Consider the following 19,392-nt stretch of genomic DNA (forward strand, 5'->3'; position numbering starts at 1 on the left):
TGGCCTAATGCAGTCAATACTTTCCTTTTGTATGCTGTATTAGTTTGTTAGGGCTGAAATAGCAAAATAGCACAGTCTGGGTGGCTTAAATAACAGGATTTTATTTTTTCACAGCTCTGGAACCTAGAAGTCCAAGATCAAGGTGTCTTCTGAGGCCTCTTTTCCTGGCTCACAGGTGGCCATCTTCTTGCTCTGTCGTCACATGGTCTTTACTCTGTGTGCACATATACCTGGTATCTCTTGTGTGTGTCTAAATTTCCTCTTCTTGTAAGGACACAAGCCAAATCAGTTTAGAGCTTGTCTTAAAAGTCACATTTTAGCTCAATCACCTCTTTAAAGATCCTATTTCCAAATACAGTCAATTCTGAGGTACTGGGTATTAGGACTTCAATATATAAATTTTGAGGACACATGATTCAGTCCATAACAACCCACACTCTGGATACCCAAAATTCTTTTCTTTCTCACATGCAAAATACATTGACCCTTATCTCAACAGCCCAAAAGTCTTATCCTATTCCAGCATTAACTCTAAGTCCCCAATCTCACCTAAATATTATCTAAATCAAAAATGCGTGAGACTCAGGAGATGATTCATCTTGAGGCAAATGTCCTGTTAAGTAGTGAATCTGTGAAATAAAATAAGTTAATCTTTTTCCAAAATACAATGGTGGGACAGGCATTCTTATTCCAAAAGGGACAAGATCAGAAAGAAGAAATGGATTACATATCACAAACAAGTCCGAAACCTAGCAGGAAAATTCCACTTCATTTTGAGGCTCAAGAATAATTCTCTTCGACTTGATGCTCTGTCTTCCAGGCCCACAGAGATGGAAGTTTCACTTTCTGAGCACACTGAGGTGGTAGCTCCACCCCCTTGTCCCTGGGTGGCAGCTCCACCCCCAAGGCCCAAGGCTTTGCCAACTGAAACCAAAGAGGTGGCCCTGCCCTCTGAAACCCAGGGAGAGACAGCCCCATCTTTGGGGTCATCCTTATTTTTTTTCTTGATGGATAACACATGTTCAGAGCTGGATAGGTCTATTGTTCTGTCCTATAGAATCCCAGAAGTCTAATAGCTTTTCTTCATTATGTCCCATCTTTGTCTTCTTCAGTAAAAGCTGGAAGTGTTTCTGCTGGTATAACCCCACCTCTATTTTTGGCTTCTGCTGAGATGGCTGGTTACACTATGAGTCATACCCATAATCTCTCCTATGGAGTGATTGTCCAATCACATCTTTGGTGTTCTCTCCAGAACACACTTCCTCATTTTTTCAAAATGAGATGGATAGAATTTTCCAATCGTCAAGTTCTGGTGCTTTTTGCTTAACGATTCCTGCTCCAATTTACCTCTTTCTTCTTACATTTCATTATAATCATTAAAAAGAAACCAAGCAATGCCTTCAACATTTTGCTCAAAATCTCCTATGCTAAATATTCAAATTCAAGACTTATAATTTCTACTTCCCACAAAATACTAGAACACAATTTGGCCAAGTCTTTTGCCACCTTTCCTCCAGTTTCCTATAGCATGTTCCTGTTTTCTTTTTGAAATCTCACCAGAAACACCTTTTAATGTATACATTTCTACCAACAGTCTCTTCATGGCAATCTAGAATTTTTCTAGCATGCACCTCAAAACTCTCCCAGCTTCTACTCATCCCCAATTCCAAAGCCAATTCCACATTTTTAGGCATTTGTTAAGGTAGCACCTCACTTCTCAGTACCAAAATTTGTATTAGGATTTTCCAGAGAAACAGAACCAACAGGATGTTCGTTTATTTGTTTGTTTGTTTTAAGGAATTAAGTCACTTGATTGTGGAAGCTTGGTATGTAAAAAATATGTGGATAGGTTTGCAGGCTGAAGACCCAGGGAAGAGTTAGAGTTTGAATCCAAAGTCAGTTTACTGGCAGAATTCCTTCTTCCTCTGAAAGATTAGTCTTTGTTCTACTAAATCCATCAACTGATTGGATGAGGCCCACCAATATGGAGGGTTTTTTTTGCCTTACTCAAAACTCACTGATTTTAAATCTTAATTTCATTCAAAAAATATTCATAGAAACATCCAAAATAATGTTTTAACAAATATCTGGGCACTATGGCTCAGCCACGTTTGTACCTAAAATGAACCATCACAACTGCTGTCAACAAATATTGCCTGGGAAGTCACTCCAACTCGGAACTCAAATCATAAGAAACAAAAATAAGCCTTTGAGATGGTCTTTCAAGGAGCTTCAAGTCTAGCCAAAACACATAACCACCATTCTTTGAGAATAAGGGCAGTACTGTTCCCTCTGCCACTTAGTAATCTGTACCAGTAGTCTTCATGGCTGCTGCTGATTTGGAGAATGGGAATAGTAGGAGAGGTATTTAAAATGACACTATTCTCTCTTACTAAAACACTGCAGCTTCTTTCTTAATTAAGCTTTTCCCTGGTTTTTCTAAGATTTTGACTAGATTTCAGAATTCTGTGAAAGTTGAGTTTAATTAGCTTTGCCAGCTTAGTTGTTTTTGTAGATGGGTCAGGCCCTGGAGTTATCTACTCTGCCATTTTGAGTGACATCACTTCCCTAAATTAAGCCATTTTCATGGATCCCTAAAAGTGCCATGATACCTAAGCACTGTGCCTACTGTTCTTAATGGATAAGATCACCCTGGGCCTACCTAGGGTCTTCATGCCCAAAGGGTATTCTGGGTCAGTGCTTCTCCAGGGATAGTGAACTTCCTGGCTCAGATCAGCTTCAGAGTTCAGAAAAATGAGGATTCAATTCCCAGCTCTGCCCCTAACACTATGATCTTGACCAATAGACTTAACTTCTCTGAGATTCACTTTCTATCTTTTCTCACTTGGTTCTCAGAACTAATTTTAGAATTCAAACATAACAAATGTGAAAGTGCCTAGCCCAATACTGGTACTCAAATCTAGTTGCAATTTTCTCTCATTTTCAAATTTTCCTTGAGCTTCCTATTTTCTCTTGTCACTTTTCCACAGGGAAAATTAATGGCTGTTAATAGCTGAAAAAATTACCCCTTGGGTAGTGTTTGCATTTTTACAAAGGACACGTTTTAGCCCATAGGATTTGAACCTTTTTGATGGAATTGAAAGTCTCACTCCTTTTGGGAGAAGAGCACTTTAGAAAGAGAGACTATTTTTTCTTTTTTCAGATAGTTTGGGCATTGGCATGTGCTTTTGGTAAGGGAAGATCCCTGGTAGATGATGGTATTCCACTCTTGCAGAGTGGTGCCTTCTTCCTGAGAGGATATGATGTTTGACAAATTAGACACACTACAGTGGATATACAGATATTAACTACCTACAGGTAAGGAATTGTGTGATTTGAGACACATGACTCAAAACCTTACTTTGGTCATCTGTGAACTTGGGATAATGAAAGTGGCATGCAAAAACTTTATTATTATCTTATTTTATTTTATTTTATTTTAGGAAAAAGATCACTGTATTCTTGATCTGAGACTTTTTAAATAACTTTATGTTTACAAAAGTAACAAATTAAAAAAATAAAACATGTATAAATAGGTGATGGGGATTAAGGAATGAACTTGTTGTGATGAGCACTAGGTGTTGCATGAAAACATTTTAAAAATGTGAACTTAACCAGTGGGAGGCAGTGTAATTATTGATTTATATATCCACTATTATAAAATCATAACTAATGGCAAAACGTCTACCCACAAAGCAATAACCTAAAATCTGTGTCAATACAAGGAATTTGTGATTTATATTTACTTCTCACCTTCCCTGAAGGCACACCTTCCCTACAAAATCTCTTTTAGTACAAAAAATGAAACCACAAAAATGTTAATTACTAGCAATTCCGCATATAATTTTTGTGAAATTTGTTTATATCAGGCTTTATTTCAAAAAAAAATGTCAAGGCAGCTTACAAAGATAGAGGTTTGATGACAGGATTTTTTTAAGTGATGAAATTGTAAATAAAGGAAATTAAGGTAGAAAAAAATGAGTGAAATTATGAGTAAGAATGAGAGTGAGCTCCCCACACAACCTAGCTTAATAACCAGCCAGCCTTACCCCAATGTTTATAGTAGCACTATCAATAGCCAAAGTATGGAAAGAGCCCAAATGTCCATTGATGGATGAAAAGATAAAGAAAATGTGCTGTATATATATATATATATATACACACATATACATATATATATGGTGTATATATGTATACATATACATATATATATGGTGTGTATATACATACATACATATACATATATATATGGTGTGTGTGTGTATATATATACATATATATACACACACACATATATATACATATATATACACACACACAATGGAGTGTTACTCGGCAATCAAAAAGAATGAAATCTTGCCATTTGAAACAACGTGGATGGAACTGGAGGGTGTTATGCTAAGCAAAATTAGTCAGTCAGAGAAAGACAAATATTATATGGCTTCACCTACATGAGGACTTTAAGACACAGACAGATGAACATAAGGGAAGGGAAGCAAAAATAATATAAAAGCAGGGAGGGGGACAAAACATAAGAGACTCTTAAATATGGAGAAGAAACAGAGGGTTACTGGAGGGGTTGTGGGAGGGGGGATGGGTAAATGGGTAAGGGGCATTAAGTAATCTACTCCTGAAATCACTGTTGCACTATATGCTAACTAATTTGGATGAGGAAAAGTAAGTTTGCAAGTGGTTAAATGACTGGCTTCCAGTTACCTTAAAGCAAAGGAGTGTGAGAGTGGTCTTTCAAACCCAGGTCTTCTGAATCTGTATACAATGCGTGTACTACTCCATGTCATCTCCCATAATATGTAAGATTTTTCTCCTCCTGTTGCACTATAAGCTAGTTGGACACTTGATAGGTTGCTTCCAGTTATTGAATAACAGATGTTACACTAAAGTGAATTCAGGGAAAACTTGAGGATCACCTCCTGACTTCACTGGGTGTGCATTGAGGACATCTGTAAAGCTAGGATTTCCTTCTTTTCTGGGATGGGAATGAGCCCTGTTCCACCCAACCTCTTAAAGGTTCTATCAGCTATGGGAAAGAAAAACACAATGTAGAGTACATTGAAGTAAATTTCTTGGTTACTTCATGCAGTATTTCAGGATAAATAAGAGATTTATAAGCCAGGGCCCTCACTTCTCCCCATAGCTGTCCCTTTATAGAATTTATAGATTCACCCATTTTATGGTGGCTGAAAATTCGAGGAACCAAATAAACCTCTTGCTTAGAGCATTTCTTAAACAAAGGGGAAAGAGTACTTCATACTTCCTCTTTTTCTATCTCTTTGGGGAGTACCAGCTATACTTCCTTTTTCTAACAAATCTCCTTGCCCTGTATATATAACAGGTGCAGTATGATAGATGTATAGCTAATCTTTTCAAAAGAATTACACAGTTAGATTTCCCTAATACACTGTTCTACCCCCAGTGAGCCAGTTAAAGATTTCATGAATTCTCCCTCTTCAATTTTGCTATAATCTACCATATATATATATATATATATATATACACATATATACACAAAAGGAAGGAAAAAAAAAGGAAGGGAACATAAATAGACCAAACTTTTAGCAAGGCTATACTAAAATTTTTATTTTGTTTTTAGAATAGCAAACCTGTGGAAAATAATTTTCTAACTTTCCAGAATGTGATTTATTATTGCTACTCCCAAGTATTTGTTTTCTGAGTGCTTATCTTAAATTAAGGTGCACAGTGAAGTTTTACTGACAAGTTTCATGGGTCAGTTGTTATATACTTAAAGTTTTTAATCCCCCTGGACTCAACTAAAAAGTCCCAAGAAACTTGAGCCTGTAATTAAATTAATAGACTTCTTTCAATCTGGAGGCTCTTTCCTTTAATGCCATCATGATGATAGGTTGACTTTCTTGGTATCAGTCATTGTGAAATTAGCCTATCTGAAACTGGGCTTTGCTTTTCTCTCAGACATCTATGACCTAGCCCTAGTCTTTAAGAGTCTTTACAAGAGAACTTCATAGTCTTTCTCCATCAGTCTCTTACTCCCAGTTTTCTCTGACATTACCCTAGTCCCTGATATCACATTTGGATTACCATATAGATTCTGTGTCTGGTCTCCTTCACTGCCCACACTTCCAACTTCACACTAACAACTTTTTTTTTTTTAATGAACATGTTAGACTCATTTAAGACCACCCAGTCCCACTCCCTCTCATTTCCTGCTTAGAAATCCTCAATGATTCCTGTTACTTAACAGGCAAAGACTCTAACCTTCTCTAACCTTCTCTGTAAAGCTTTCCAGGACTGCTCTTACTCTCTCTGTGCATATTCTCTCTGATACACCCTCAAGTGAGCTGTGTTCTCTGTCTTTACTCTCTATCTCTAACCTCCCTGCTTTATGGATCTCTTCCTGGAAACACCTAGCCCTCTTAAAGTCTGGCCACAAATAGGCCTCTGAGCTCAGTCCCACCAGGCCTCCTCCTAGTACTTTACTTCTTTCTGTAGAACGTTTTTCCAGACTAACACTTCTCAAGCTAGGTTAAGTTGTGATTTGATTATAGTTATTGGTCTGGTGACCAGTAGGAATCATGGGGGTAGATGCTATGGAAGGGGACTTGTCTTGCAAGGCAGAGGGATAAATATCATCTTCAAGCAAGATGGGAGTTAGGAGAAATGGGTAGGGTTGCCAGATTTAACAACAAAAATCCAGTTAAATTTGAAATTCAGATAAACAATGAAATTTTGTTTTAATATAATTGTGTTCCAAATATTGCATTGGACATATTTATACTCAAAAATAGCTCTTTTTTTTTCTGAAATTCAAGTTTATCTAGGCATTCTGTGTTTTTTCTCCTGGCAATCTTAGAATTGGTCTACCTTTTCGGGGCACCTGGGTGGCGCAGTCGGTTAAGCGTCTGACTTCAGCCAGGTCACGATCTCGCGGTCCGTGAGTTCGAGCCCCGCGTCGGGCTCTGGGCTGATGGCTCAGAGCCTGGAGCCTGCTTCCGATTCTGTGTCTCCCTCTCTCTCTGCCCCTCCCCCGTTCATGCTCTGTCTCTCTCTGTCCCAAAAATAAATAAACGTTGAAAAAAAATTGTTTAAAAAAAGAATTGGTCCACCTTTTCAAGATAGAGGAATTGGGGGAGATGGGATCTCAAGACAGAGATAGAAGTCCCTTTATATGCTACCAAGGATGCCTTCTGACTTTCGTATTTTGCTTTAAATTGGTAATTAATTCTCATTCTCTTAGCCTTTCATTTTCTCTCTCCCATACATCAATGGTACTCAGCAAGAATCAGCAGATTCTAGATAATTGCTATGTCCCCCAAATCCTCTCAATTACTCGAGATATTATATTTGCACATACATTCCTTTTCACTAGTATCACTGGTAAAAGTTTTAACAATTGTACTACTATAGCATGCCAGGGACTACCTACTACCAGTATTTTACCAACTACCAGTGAATGACAGGAACCTCATTTTGTGCTTCCCAAACCCTGTTTTTGGAGTCTGTTTCCTAGGACTACTCCTGATAACACCTGTCTTAGGTAAGGTTCTGGGAGAAAATGATTATGAGATGGAGATTTGTTTGTAGGTAATTTATAGGGGAATGCTCAAAAGAATAACACTGTGAGGTAGTTAGGGAAGCAGGATTAGCAGAGAAATTGAACTGTGATACAGGTATAACAAAGGTCTCAGTTGATCCCGTGGGGAGCTCTGAAACGAAGATGGCCTTTTACAGTTGCCCAAAATTGAAACGGGAGGCTTTGGCCTTAGTATTTAACTACATAAACCCACAAATGGTTGCTGCCTGCCTCTAGGAGAGGGCATGATCTTATAGGAACACAGTTCCCTTCAGACAAGGTCAATACCCAAAAGTTGGGGAAATGGGTGCCTTTGTCCTGAGATATCGGGGCAGGGGTGAGGAATGGTTCTGGGCAGCACCAACATAGCATCCATTACAACAAATTTATCTCCACTATCTCTTATCTGTTCTGTCAATCTATGGAATTAAAATTTTTTTCAATTATTTCCCTCTTTACCACAGTGTCTCTTCTCTTTTGTATTCCTTGCAATCTAATCTTCGCTTATTTTTTATTTACTTAGTTCTGTCAGTTTTTGTTTCACATCTTTCTGTTGTCTATTTCTGGGTTCTCTTTCTGAATTTATGCTGTATATCAAAGCTCTTAAATTTTTTCTTTCTTTCAGCTCATTTTAAAATACTGAGATAGTTTTCATTTACTTTGTTATCTTCATTTTTCTGGTGTTTTCACATTCTGCAGGTCTGGCCTTCCAAGGTGCTACTCACACCTTTAGAGGTTTATTTTGCTGTCATAATACTTCTTTGGATCTGCTTTCTCTGGATTCTTCCCCTATCCACTACTATTTTTACTTTCTCTTACCCTTACCCAGTGTTCTGTACTATTCAATTTTGTTTCTGAAACTAGCAGTTTTCTTTGTGTATGTGGGTTTGTTCTTCTGGAGAAAAACACTATGCTGGATCATTCTGAAATCAAGGACCTAGTTCACCATAGCACTCTGATCTCTTGCTGATTGTGTAGTTTTTACCCACTTACCTGTAATTCAGAACCTCTGATGTCTTCTTTGAATGCTTCAGTTTCTCTCAAATCTATTTTTTCAGTTTTATGAAGAAATGATATCTCAGATTAGAGTGGTGGCAGTGAAGATGAAGAGAATTGGACATTAAGAGAGATATTTTGGTGATACAATTAAGGAGGATTGCTTATGGACTAATGTAAAAGTGAAGAGGTTCTCAAAAATGGTTTTGGGCTTGAGCAATTGGACGGTTTTATAGAAATGCGGAAAACTGGGAGATGAATGATTGGTAATGATAGAAGCAGGCACTCTGTGTGGTTATATTAAGTTTGAAGGACCTATTATATAGCCAAGTGAATGTATCAAAGAAATGTCTTTGAATTAAGAGGAAAAGGTCTATTTAGATGTCACTTCCTTTGGAAGCCTTTCCTGAATGCCCACTTCTCATTCCATTAATTTTGTTACCCTCCAACCCAGAGCATCCTTCAGTACTATTTATCAAGTTTATATTGCAATTTCCTATTTATTGGTCTATTTACTCTGTTAGATTGTGAGCTGTTTATGGAATAGAATCTGTTCATTTTTTTCTCAGGTTCTTTACTGGCTCAATGGTGATAGCCAGCTCTTATTATTTGTTTAAGGCATGCATATAAAAAGGCAGTCAATTCTATTTTTTTCCTAAGACTGCAATTGTTGAAAATTATTTTCCAAATTCAGCCATAATTTGCCTCAATCTTCTATTTAATTGGGGATATACCTATGAGGCTAGGTGCTATTAATTTGTCTGAATACTGACTGGTAATTTGCTTAGATCACATGTGATGTTATGTCTGGATGGGTATATCTGTCTTTCAAACTAAGCATGTAATAAAAATCTCAACACTGTTTTCACATGCAATATCTTAAACTATGTCTCCTCAAATATATTTTTGTATTATCTTCTACATCCAAATGCAGGATTTAATGTTTATACCATTAAATTTAATCTTACTAGATTCAGCACTCAAATCCAGAAGTAGAGTTAATTTTGGATCCTGTATATATGTATATTTAAATATCTTGACTTATACTGTAACCTCCTTGTGCTCAGAGGCAGAAGTTGGGAGCATAGCAAATGTGCCAAAGTCAGATTCTAGGTCCTTGTCTCCAGCTTCACCTAGAAAATACTTCCCAGTTAATAGAAAATTAACTTTATGATAGGGTTAACAAAAAGTGTGTTTTGTCAAAATAGTTTTTTTTTTTTTTTTTTTGGGACAGAGAGAGACAGAGCATGAACGGGGGAGGGGCAGAGAGAGAGGGAGACACAGAATCGGAAACAGGCTTCAGGCTCCCAGCCATCAGCCCAGAGCCTGACGCGGGGCTCGAACTCACGGACCGCGAGATCGTGACCTGGCTGAAGTCGGACGCTTAACCGACTGCGCCACCCAGGCGCCCCAAAATAGTTTTTGTTTTAAAAATTTGCAAAACCACTTTCTAGAGCAAGTCACTAGTAACTTCTCCAAGAATGTAGTTAACACCACACCCTTATCCTTCCCCCAAATTGCCACCCCACCTAATTTAAATGATTTTAATGTTAAAATATCGCATGATTTACACAGTGTTGATGAGATTGGGTGCTGCTAATTTTAATAAATCATTTATCTATTTAAGTTATTTGGAAAAAGATCATGGTAATTTGGTGTCTTAGTAAATATTCTTATATAGTTTTGAATTCCTACCCTCCACCTTTCAACACAAAATGGACTTATGCAAAAGAATTTATCAATTCTAAAAATGCTTACAATTCAATTGATCTTTTACTTTCTGTGAAAACAAGCTGCATTTTTTTGCCATGTTCAGAAAAGAAATTTAGCCATTTTTGTGGCTAATTCCAGTCTATTTGCTACTTTGGTTCTTCTTTTCCTTCTCCTTTCGCTAGTATACCAGATGTGTTAAAAAGAAGGGCAGTAGTATTGTAGTAGTAGCAAATAATCTTATACCAACAGTGTCATGGAATAAAAGTTAATTTGGGATCTAACTCCCTTTCAGACTATTCATTCAACCTGGTATAAACCCAAACAATCATATTATGCTTCAGCTCCTATTTACCATTTCAGTGAAATCTCAAGAAAAAACACTGTTAAAAGTCCCACCTATGTGCAGATACAACACCGTCTAAATTTATTTACGTTTTTGAATAAGATTCCTTTTTTGGATATGAACACTATAGCCTATTTTTCCTATTTCTAATGACTCCATGTTGGATTCTGATGGTATTCCCACAAGGTCACACAGTCGACTTGATAGTACAACTGAGACCAGAATCCTGGGATTTGAATTCCCAGGATTACTCTTTCTACTATACCATGGTGATGCTCAAATGCTTACAGGAAGTGCTTATCATATAAAAGGGAGCACCAGAGTAAAAAAAAAAAAAAAAAAAAAGTATGAAAGAGTTTCAAGGTAATGCACCCTCACAGCCCTTTCCACTTATAAATTCTTTCTTCTTCAGTTTCAAGTATTTAGTTGGTCACATTTTTAAACTTAAAACTGAACTCCAGTCTGAATATCAGCTTCTCATAAGCAAGATGTAGAATAAATGGAGTTGTTACAACTTTACACTGTGATCTCCTGAGAGGTCCTGAGAGGTTTCATTATTTCCACTCTCACTCCCAAAGTAAAATCATCTTTGGCTGGGAAATGATCATTTACATAAAACAATATGTAGAAATTAAAACACTTTAATATAATATAAACATTTCCAGAATATAGACTGATTTTGTATCAGTACTTTTTGAGAGCTTTTTAAAACTATATATCATCTAAACTTATTACAGACAGTTTCATTTTCCACTTTCAGAACTAGAAAATACAAAAATACACTGCAAATTAGATTTAACAAACAAAAAAAACTGATCTAAATTGCTTCATACATTTTTCTTAGAGAAAATCAAAAAACAAACACACAATAACAACAATAAAATACCAACACTAACACAAACCCAAACAAGGAATGGATTTTGTAATGCCTGGTAATTCTCTCATTTAAAATAAATTAACCTTTCATGGGCAAATAATTCACCACCACAGCAATTTGATGAATAGAAGTAGAGACAACCTCATTAAGCAAAATTACATTTTATATAAGAAATGTAATTTTTTAAAGAAAATGAGAAAAACTAACTTGAGGAAAAGGCATATTGAATACTTTTACTCCACTTGGCTTTTGTTGGAGGTTAAAGTTAACTGCTCACTTAGGAAGCATTCAAGTAACATAAATTTTATGAAATCAAACTTTTCAACTTATTTCTTCAATTCGACCTTAAGGGAACAAAACTAAAAAGCTCAAAATCCAAGCATAGACTCCTCCCAAAGCATTGTCTTTCTTCAACAGATTTCCTTTTCTGTTCTTGTGTTCTTATGTTCTTCTTTCTCAGAGGCTAGATTTATGCTTGTTTCTTCTTTCAATTCAATTTCAATTTTTACACCCCCTAAAACTAAGCTTTCCTGAATAGCCAATGATCATATCTACCTATGCTTTTCTTCACTGGCTGTTCTTGTTTTTGTCTAAATCCATTTTCTAAACTGATTTCTTCATTTCATCCTTGGGTAAACAAAATGAAATTCCTAAAACAGACTCATCCCAAAAGACTGACTCTTTGTCTTTTCTTCAACAGAATTCTTTTTCTCTCATGTTCTGGTTGTGTTCTTATGTTCTTCTTATGTTCTTTCTCAGTATATTTAAGCTTGTTTCTTCTTTCAATTCAATTTCAAATTATAAACACAAAAACTAAGCTTTCTGGAGCTGACACTGACTATATCCACTGCTCTTTTTCTTCTGGATGTTCCTGTCTTTGTCTAAATCCATAACTGATTTCTTGAATTCATCCTTGGGTAAACAAAACTAAAAATTCAAAATCCAAGAATAGATTCATCCCAAAGCATTTCCTCTTCTGTCTTTTCTTCAACAGGTTTCTTTTTCCCTTTCTTGTGCTTACGTTCTTCTTTCTCAGTGGGCACACCATGGCTTTTTTTCTTTTTTCGATGTTTAAGCTTTCCTGAACTGACGCTGACTTGATCTCCCTTTCTTTTCCTTTGTCGGATGCTCTTGTCCTTGTCTAGATTTGTATCACCATAACTCTTTTTCCTTTTATGCTTCGATTGCTCTTTCTCTGACCTGTCTTCACCTTCTTCCAGGTGCCTTCTTCTCTTCTGATGTCTTCGTTTATGACCTGCTTTATGGTCACTGGTATTGTTTTCTGAGAGGTGCTTGTAAACTTCAGATTCTACACTGTATGAGCCAAAGTTATTTTCTTGCTGACTAAGGCTCAGGGGTACTGGCTTTTCTGGAAAACAGTCTCTGATGGGTTGACAGGAGGATATAGAGTCTAGTTTCTGTATGCTGTCATGAGCTGGTAAGCAATGAGGTAACTGGTTTTCCACTACTTGGGAAATACTGTATGATCCTGTATAAGCATGGGAAGTCTCAAATGGAACTTTTTGCTCAAAAATTCTATGTTTGGGTCTGAAATCAACCTTTTCTTTGTACTTATGGATTTCTATAGAGCTATCACTAACCTTTCTGAAGCAAGTCTTTGGCTCTAGTCCTCTGGCTTTCTGCACTTTGATGTAATCTTCTAGCTCATCTTGGAAAGAATCATAAGTTCTGTTTGAATGAACTGGTAACCAATAATGCAACTTGCTTTCCACTGGTGAAATATTGTATGGTTGTTGGTAAGTCTGGGAAGTCTCAAGTGAAAATCTTTGCTCAAACATTTGTTGCCTGGGTCCAGAGTCAACTTCTCTGTACCCATGGGTCTCTGTAGAGTTCTCTCTTATCTTTCTGAAACAAAACTTTGGATCTAGTCCTCTCGCTTTCTGCACTTTGATGTAATCTTCCAGTTCATCTTGGAAAGAGTCATATGTCTTCTTTGAATGAGCTGGTAAACAATGAGGTAAATGGTTTTCTGCTGTTTGTGAAATACTGTATGATCCTGGGTATGTCCAGAAAGTCTCACATGGGAGTCTCTGTTCAAACATTGTATGTGTGGATCTAGAATCAACTACTTCCCTGTACCAACGGGCCTCCAAAGAACTCTCTTCCATCTTTCTGAAACAAATCTTGGGCTCTGGTCCTCTGGATTTCTGCATTTTGATGTAATCTGCACATTCATCTTGGTAAGAGTCTTGTGTCTTCTTGGGATTCTTCACTAGACTGATAACAATGGATTCTCTGCAAAGAAAACAGTAGAAAGTTCTTATTACTAGGCTATTTTATTCTGAATACTTTCTTTGTTTTAAAAAGATTAGTCTGGAAAAAACAACAACAAAAGTCCAAACAAATATTAAAAGCTTACTTCAATATAAATGCTGTAAATCATCACTTTTTATGCTAAAAAGAAGTAGCAGGAACAGTCATATTTCTCAGGTACCTCACAATTTTTTAAATACAAAAAAATTTTCAGGGCTGAGATGAAAGGGAAGATGGGTACAAACATGCAGACATAGCTGATACTGCCTTAGTACTAAACATGTAAGACATGTTGGGATATGTGGGAAAGAACAAATAATATTTAATGCCTTGAGGATTGTCTGATTTGAATGTCACATTATTTTAAAAGTTTTAATTAGTTCTTTGTATAGAGCTATAAATGTAATGGATATTTGTTCTGGAACCGTGAGATTTTAAAAAAGAGTCTAAATGAAGGTTAACTTGGTGAATTGCACAATTTAGCTCCTACGTATTCAGACTCAAAGTAGAAATATTTTCAACTAGAATAAAATAATTAAACAGAAACACTATGGTTTGATTTTCAAAGCAACAAACCAAAAATACAATACCCAAGTGCCCCTCTGTCCTGCTATCTGACTGATCAAGTCCCTAATTGTCTACTTAATCCTCTCCTCCTTGAAACAATAGAATAGAATGGAATAAATATTTATTGTGCTATTGTGTGCCAGGCCAGGAACCTTACACATATTTTTGTATTTCATTATAACCACATTAAATTGGAAATGTCTAAAGTTATACACTTGTTAGAAAGACAAATCTGATATTCCAGTCCAGGTCTAACAGCAAGACCTTTGTTCATAACCACTATACCTTGCTGAAAGGATGATGACCAGATCACTGTATCCCTGGAACTAAGCCAACCTTCCAGGAATTATTTGAATTTTCATGGCTCAATGAGAATGAGAAGAACAATGCTGTTTGGTCACAAGAGGTGCCAATTATCCAGCTCTGCAAGTATACTATCATGGCTAGAGAACTCCCTATGAGATTCCACTACCATGCACTTTGTGACAAATACCATTAACTGTATCACCTTATAGGGAAGTGAATGCCTACAAAAGTTTTGTAAAATACATGCAAGGGTACTTGACAGAAGCCCTACTCTTTGGTATCATAGGAGCATTTTGGCAGAAAATACTTACTTAATTTGGTGTTCACTTCCTTGCATATGGGACCGGAACATTTCTAAAGATGTAAAGGTGATATTACAAATATGGCAAACGTAGGTCCTCATACTAAATGCTGAAAAAAGAGAGAGTCAAATTTAAGGAGGTCAATATGGACAGGAATTTACTAGAGATCATCTACAGAACTTTCCCAATTTAAAGATAAGGCCCAGAGAGGTCAAATGACTTGGTCAAAGTCAAAGAGCAGGTCAATAATAGAGCTAACCTCTCAGAGCCCATGTTTCTTAATTTAAAGCCCAGAATTCTTCACACTACACTACACTACACTACACTACTTCTTTAGCCTTGGCCTCTTTCTTGAGACTACTACCTGCCTGCCTATTGTTTCTACATGGAAGTGCAGTAGACACTTCAAATTTAGTATGCCCAATTAACCTTTGCCTCTTAATCCCTTAATCAACCTCTTTTTTCTTGCCCCTAATTCTCTTGCCATCCAACAAAAACCTGAAATGTTCCAAAAGATTAAACAAAAGCAAAGTTTTACTCTCTTATGTGAAATCACTGTAGTGCATTAGTTTACCAAAAGTAATTCCCACAGACAGATATTAGAAAGGAGAGAGGTTCAGTGAGCCCCACTCTCAGGATAAAACCTGAAAGAAAAATTCTAAAACAACTACTAGTTACTACTTCAAAAGAGTCAAAAACTATAGAATAAGCATGCCAGCTATTTCTCTGTTCTGCTTCTTAGGTAGAGCTGAAAGCAGAGGATAAATTAATCTTTATTTTCTTAACCTCATCATCCTTCCAATTTCTCTTTGGTCAGAAGTAGAAAATTAATAAATTTCATAAGCCAAATATAAAATAATCCCACACTAAAGAAGAGGCAATAAATTGGTGGATGCAGTAATTTTAAGATGAAGCAAGGTCATCTTTTAAATCAAACAGCAACTTAATCATTCAAATGATGCTAAATTAATCAAGGATATTGGTCTTGTCCAAGCAAATATTATTCATAGAAACAGAAGACTATTGTTAATGAGAAAGAAAGATGCAACTTTGAATAACATGAGGACTCTGCTTACTACTGACATAACTCTAGTGGGCCAAGGAGAGCTCAGCAGGTTATGCCAAAGACTGAATGAATGATTCCTTGTAACTATCCTCTCTCCCAGTGGTCTGATTTCATGCTAATCAAGTCTATTTCTGATTATAATTTGGCTTCTCATATTCTTTGATACCAAAAAAGGAATACCCTGGATGATATATCCAGGTTTTAAAAGCCCTAGGAACTGAAAAAAGATATTATCCTCTCCTACCATAAATCAATACCAGAATGACAATGTATTAACTTAAATTACAATGTTTCCCAGACTCCAGAATTACTTGAAATATTATTTAAAATATAGATCCTTAAGGAGCACATGCTCAGTTGGTTGAGCATCCGACTTCGGCTCAGGTCATGATCTCATAGTTCATGAGTTCTAGCCCCACGTTGGGCTCTGTGCTGACAGCTCGGAGCCTGGAGCCTGCTTCAGATTCTGTGTCTCCCTCTCTCTCTGCCCTTCCCCCACTTGTGCTCTGTCATTCTCTCTCTCTCAAAAATAAATAAACATTAAAAAATTAAAATATAGATCCCTAAGCCTCTCCCTGTAAAACATGATCCTCTGTCTCTGGGACAGGGAATTCATGTTTTAACAATACTCCAGGTAATTATTCTTAGAGAATGTGTGGGGAATACACTAAGAGAATACCTTTCTAGTTCCTTGATTATTTATTGGCGTTTTCTAAGTTTGTGGTCTCGTCAGTCCCTGATTTGAGGCTGGTCAACCCTGAAGATTTTGGACTTCCTGCAAAGCTAAGGACTAAATCCAGGAGTCTGCATGTTCACAACAATCCTTTTCAAAAAAATTATCAATACCCTTATTTAACAACTGTGGAAATTAAAGCTCAGATTTGCTTGGCCAACACCATACATTTTGAGAACACCCAAGTTATGCAAGATAAGCAGGAATCCTGGTTTTGTCTGTGTTAATGGTGCTCAATGTTAGCTACACATTAGAACCATGTGGAAAACTTTAAAAATATTAATGTTACAGCTCCACATTGGACCATTTAAATCAGAATCTCCAGGAGCAGAACCAGGCTTTCTTACTTTTTGAAAGTGTTTTACAATAGCCAAATTATGGAAAGAGCTTAAATGTCCATCAACTGATGAATGGATAAAGAAATTGTGGTTTATATACACAATGGAGTACTACGTGGCAATGAGAAAGAATGAAATATGGCCCTTTGTAGCAACATGGATGGAACTGGAGAGTGTGATGCTAAGTGAAATAAGCCATACAGAGAAAGACAGATACCATATGGTTTCACTCTTATGTGGATCCTGAAAAGCTTAACAGAAACCCATGGGGGAGGGGAAGGAAAAAAAAAAGAGGTTAGAGGTTAGAGTGGGAGAGAGCCAAAGCATAAGAGACTGTTAAAAACTGAGAACAAACTGAGGGTTGATGGGGGGTGGGAGGGAGGGGAGGGTGGGTGATGGGTATTGAGAAGGGCACCTTTTGGGATGAGCACTGGGTGTTGTATGGAAACCAATTTGACAATAAATTTCATATATTAAAAACAACAACAACAAAAGTAAATAAAATAGAAAGTGTTTTAGATGGTTTTTCTATACAACTGTTGTTGAGCACCACTCCCCTAAATTATCAAGCTGATTATCTTCATTATGATTATAAACTCAGATTATATTTTAGGGGTTTTACCTATTTGTTTAGTGCTTATAAAGAATATAGTATACATAATGTTCTCCTCAGTTTCTCCTTTGTTTCTTCACAGATTATATCAGGAGACTATAATATACATAATAGAGGGGTTTAGAGAAGCTTCAGGTCACATATAAAAGATACAGAGGCAGTTCTGGAACTGTAGTCTGATTACTATTACCTTAGCCTTTGTCTTTTTCATACACTGATATTCTTGTTTCCTAGATACAGACATCTCATAAAATAATATATTCAAAAAATATATCTCAAAAAATAATACATAAAAATATATACTAAATGGTATAAACCTTTTCTGTGAAGATATGAAGCCTATTTATTGGCTCCAAGATCAGAATTCCTGGTCTAATTCTCTGAAACCTGACTCCCCTGTTTCTTTTTCTTTTCCTCTTTTAAATTGAAGTGGAATTAATATATAGTGCCATATCAGTTTCAGACACACAATATAATGATTAAACAATTCTATACATTACTTAGTGCTCATCAAGATAAGTGTACTCTAAATCCTATTTATCCACTGTATTTCTTATACTTTCTATTCTCCTATCTGAGTCTGCTCCTTGGCCCTGTCCAGCTTTATTGCCTTCAGCTCTGCTAGGACTCCTTGTTTCTGACTTTACCCAGAAACTCAAGCTTCTCTGCATCTCATTCCATTCAGAATCTTCCATAACCTAACACTTGTGGGGCCCACTTTTCTCCTAATCACAGTCCTATCTCATAACTCCCCAGACTAAGATCTTTGTTTTCAAAGAACAGATTGGGGGAAATTCATGTCTTTATAGTCTAATGTTGTGGTTCTCAATCTTGGCTCTATAGCCCAATTACTTGGGGAGTTAAAAAACATAAAACAAAACACTAATGTACAGGTTCTAGGGATTCTAATTTATTTGAGGGATGGCTTGAGCATTGAGATTTCTAAAAGCTCCCTGCATGATTCTAACATGTAGTCAAGGTGAGAACCATTGGTCTAATAGCTTAAATGAAAAGTAATCAATTGAGAGTTGCATGTAAGCAAAAATGCAAATCAATGTGGGATTTAGTTTATGAGGAAAAATTGAAAATGTCCAATTTACCTGTTTTAAAATTATGACAGGAGAACAAAACATTTAAAAAAAAAGTAACATTTGTTTAGAACCTATTCTGTGATGGGTACTGCACATACTGTTTCATTTCATCCTTTGTCAATCCTGTGAAGTAGCCTTATTTTCATTTTACACCTGAGGAATCTGAGATACAATTGGGTAAATGACTTCAAACATATCTCCTTCTAAGGATAAACAAATCTATGTTTATCCTTCTATGTGACACTGCCTCTCAATTAACAATTAGCAAATATTGAGAAAAATTATATACTCATTACCATATAAAGCACTGAGATGGATACTGCAGAATAAAATATAATCTTTTGTCTTAAGGAGGCTAATTCAGTTAAGGAGCTATAATTAATGCAATTGTCAATGAACAGTGAAATCTGTGAGAAATCACAGGAAGGGGAGAATGTCAGAGGGATGAATGTCAAGGGGAGAATAGCTAGAGTAGTGAGGGAAGTTATGATGGATCTTGGAGAACAAGAAGAATTTGAATCATAAGGAAGGTAGAAAAGGGCATTCCAGGGGATGAAAACAGTATCAGATATGGCATAGATAGAAATGAGTATGATGTGTTGATTT

The 19,392-nt window shown here is 36.4% G+C and overlaps 1 protein-coding gene across 1 annotated transcript in view; it reads right to left on the bottom strand.

Annotated features, from left to right (window-relative positions):
• Positions 1–12,431: 12,431 nt before the first annotated feature.
• The window catches only part of ZMAT1 (zinc finger matrin-type 1), a 36,725-nt gene continuing 29,764 nt past the window's right edge, over positions 12,432–19,392 (bottom strand). Inside the window, exons 5-6 of the mRNA XM_047075715.1 lie at positions 14,955–15,054; positions 12,432–13,752 (exon numbers count right to left, since the gene is read on the bottom strand). Of these exons, the coding sequence (XP_046931671.1) occupies positions 12,432–13,752; positions 14,955–15,054 (1,421 nt within the window). The remainder of the gene's footprint in view (positions 13,753–14,954; positions 15,055–19,392) is intronic.

This window comes from Lynx rufus, unplaced genomic scaffold (genome assembly GCF_022079265.1).
Source record: "Lynx rufus isolate CCGP_SWC_20201006 ecotype Redwood Valley unplaced genomic scaffold, mLynRuf1.p SCAF_14, whole genome shotgun sequence".
NCBI classification, from domain to species: domain Eukaryota; kingdom Metazoa; phylum Chordata; class Mammalia; order Carnivora; family Felidae; genus Lynx; species Lynx rufus.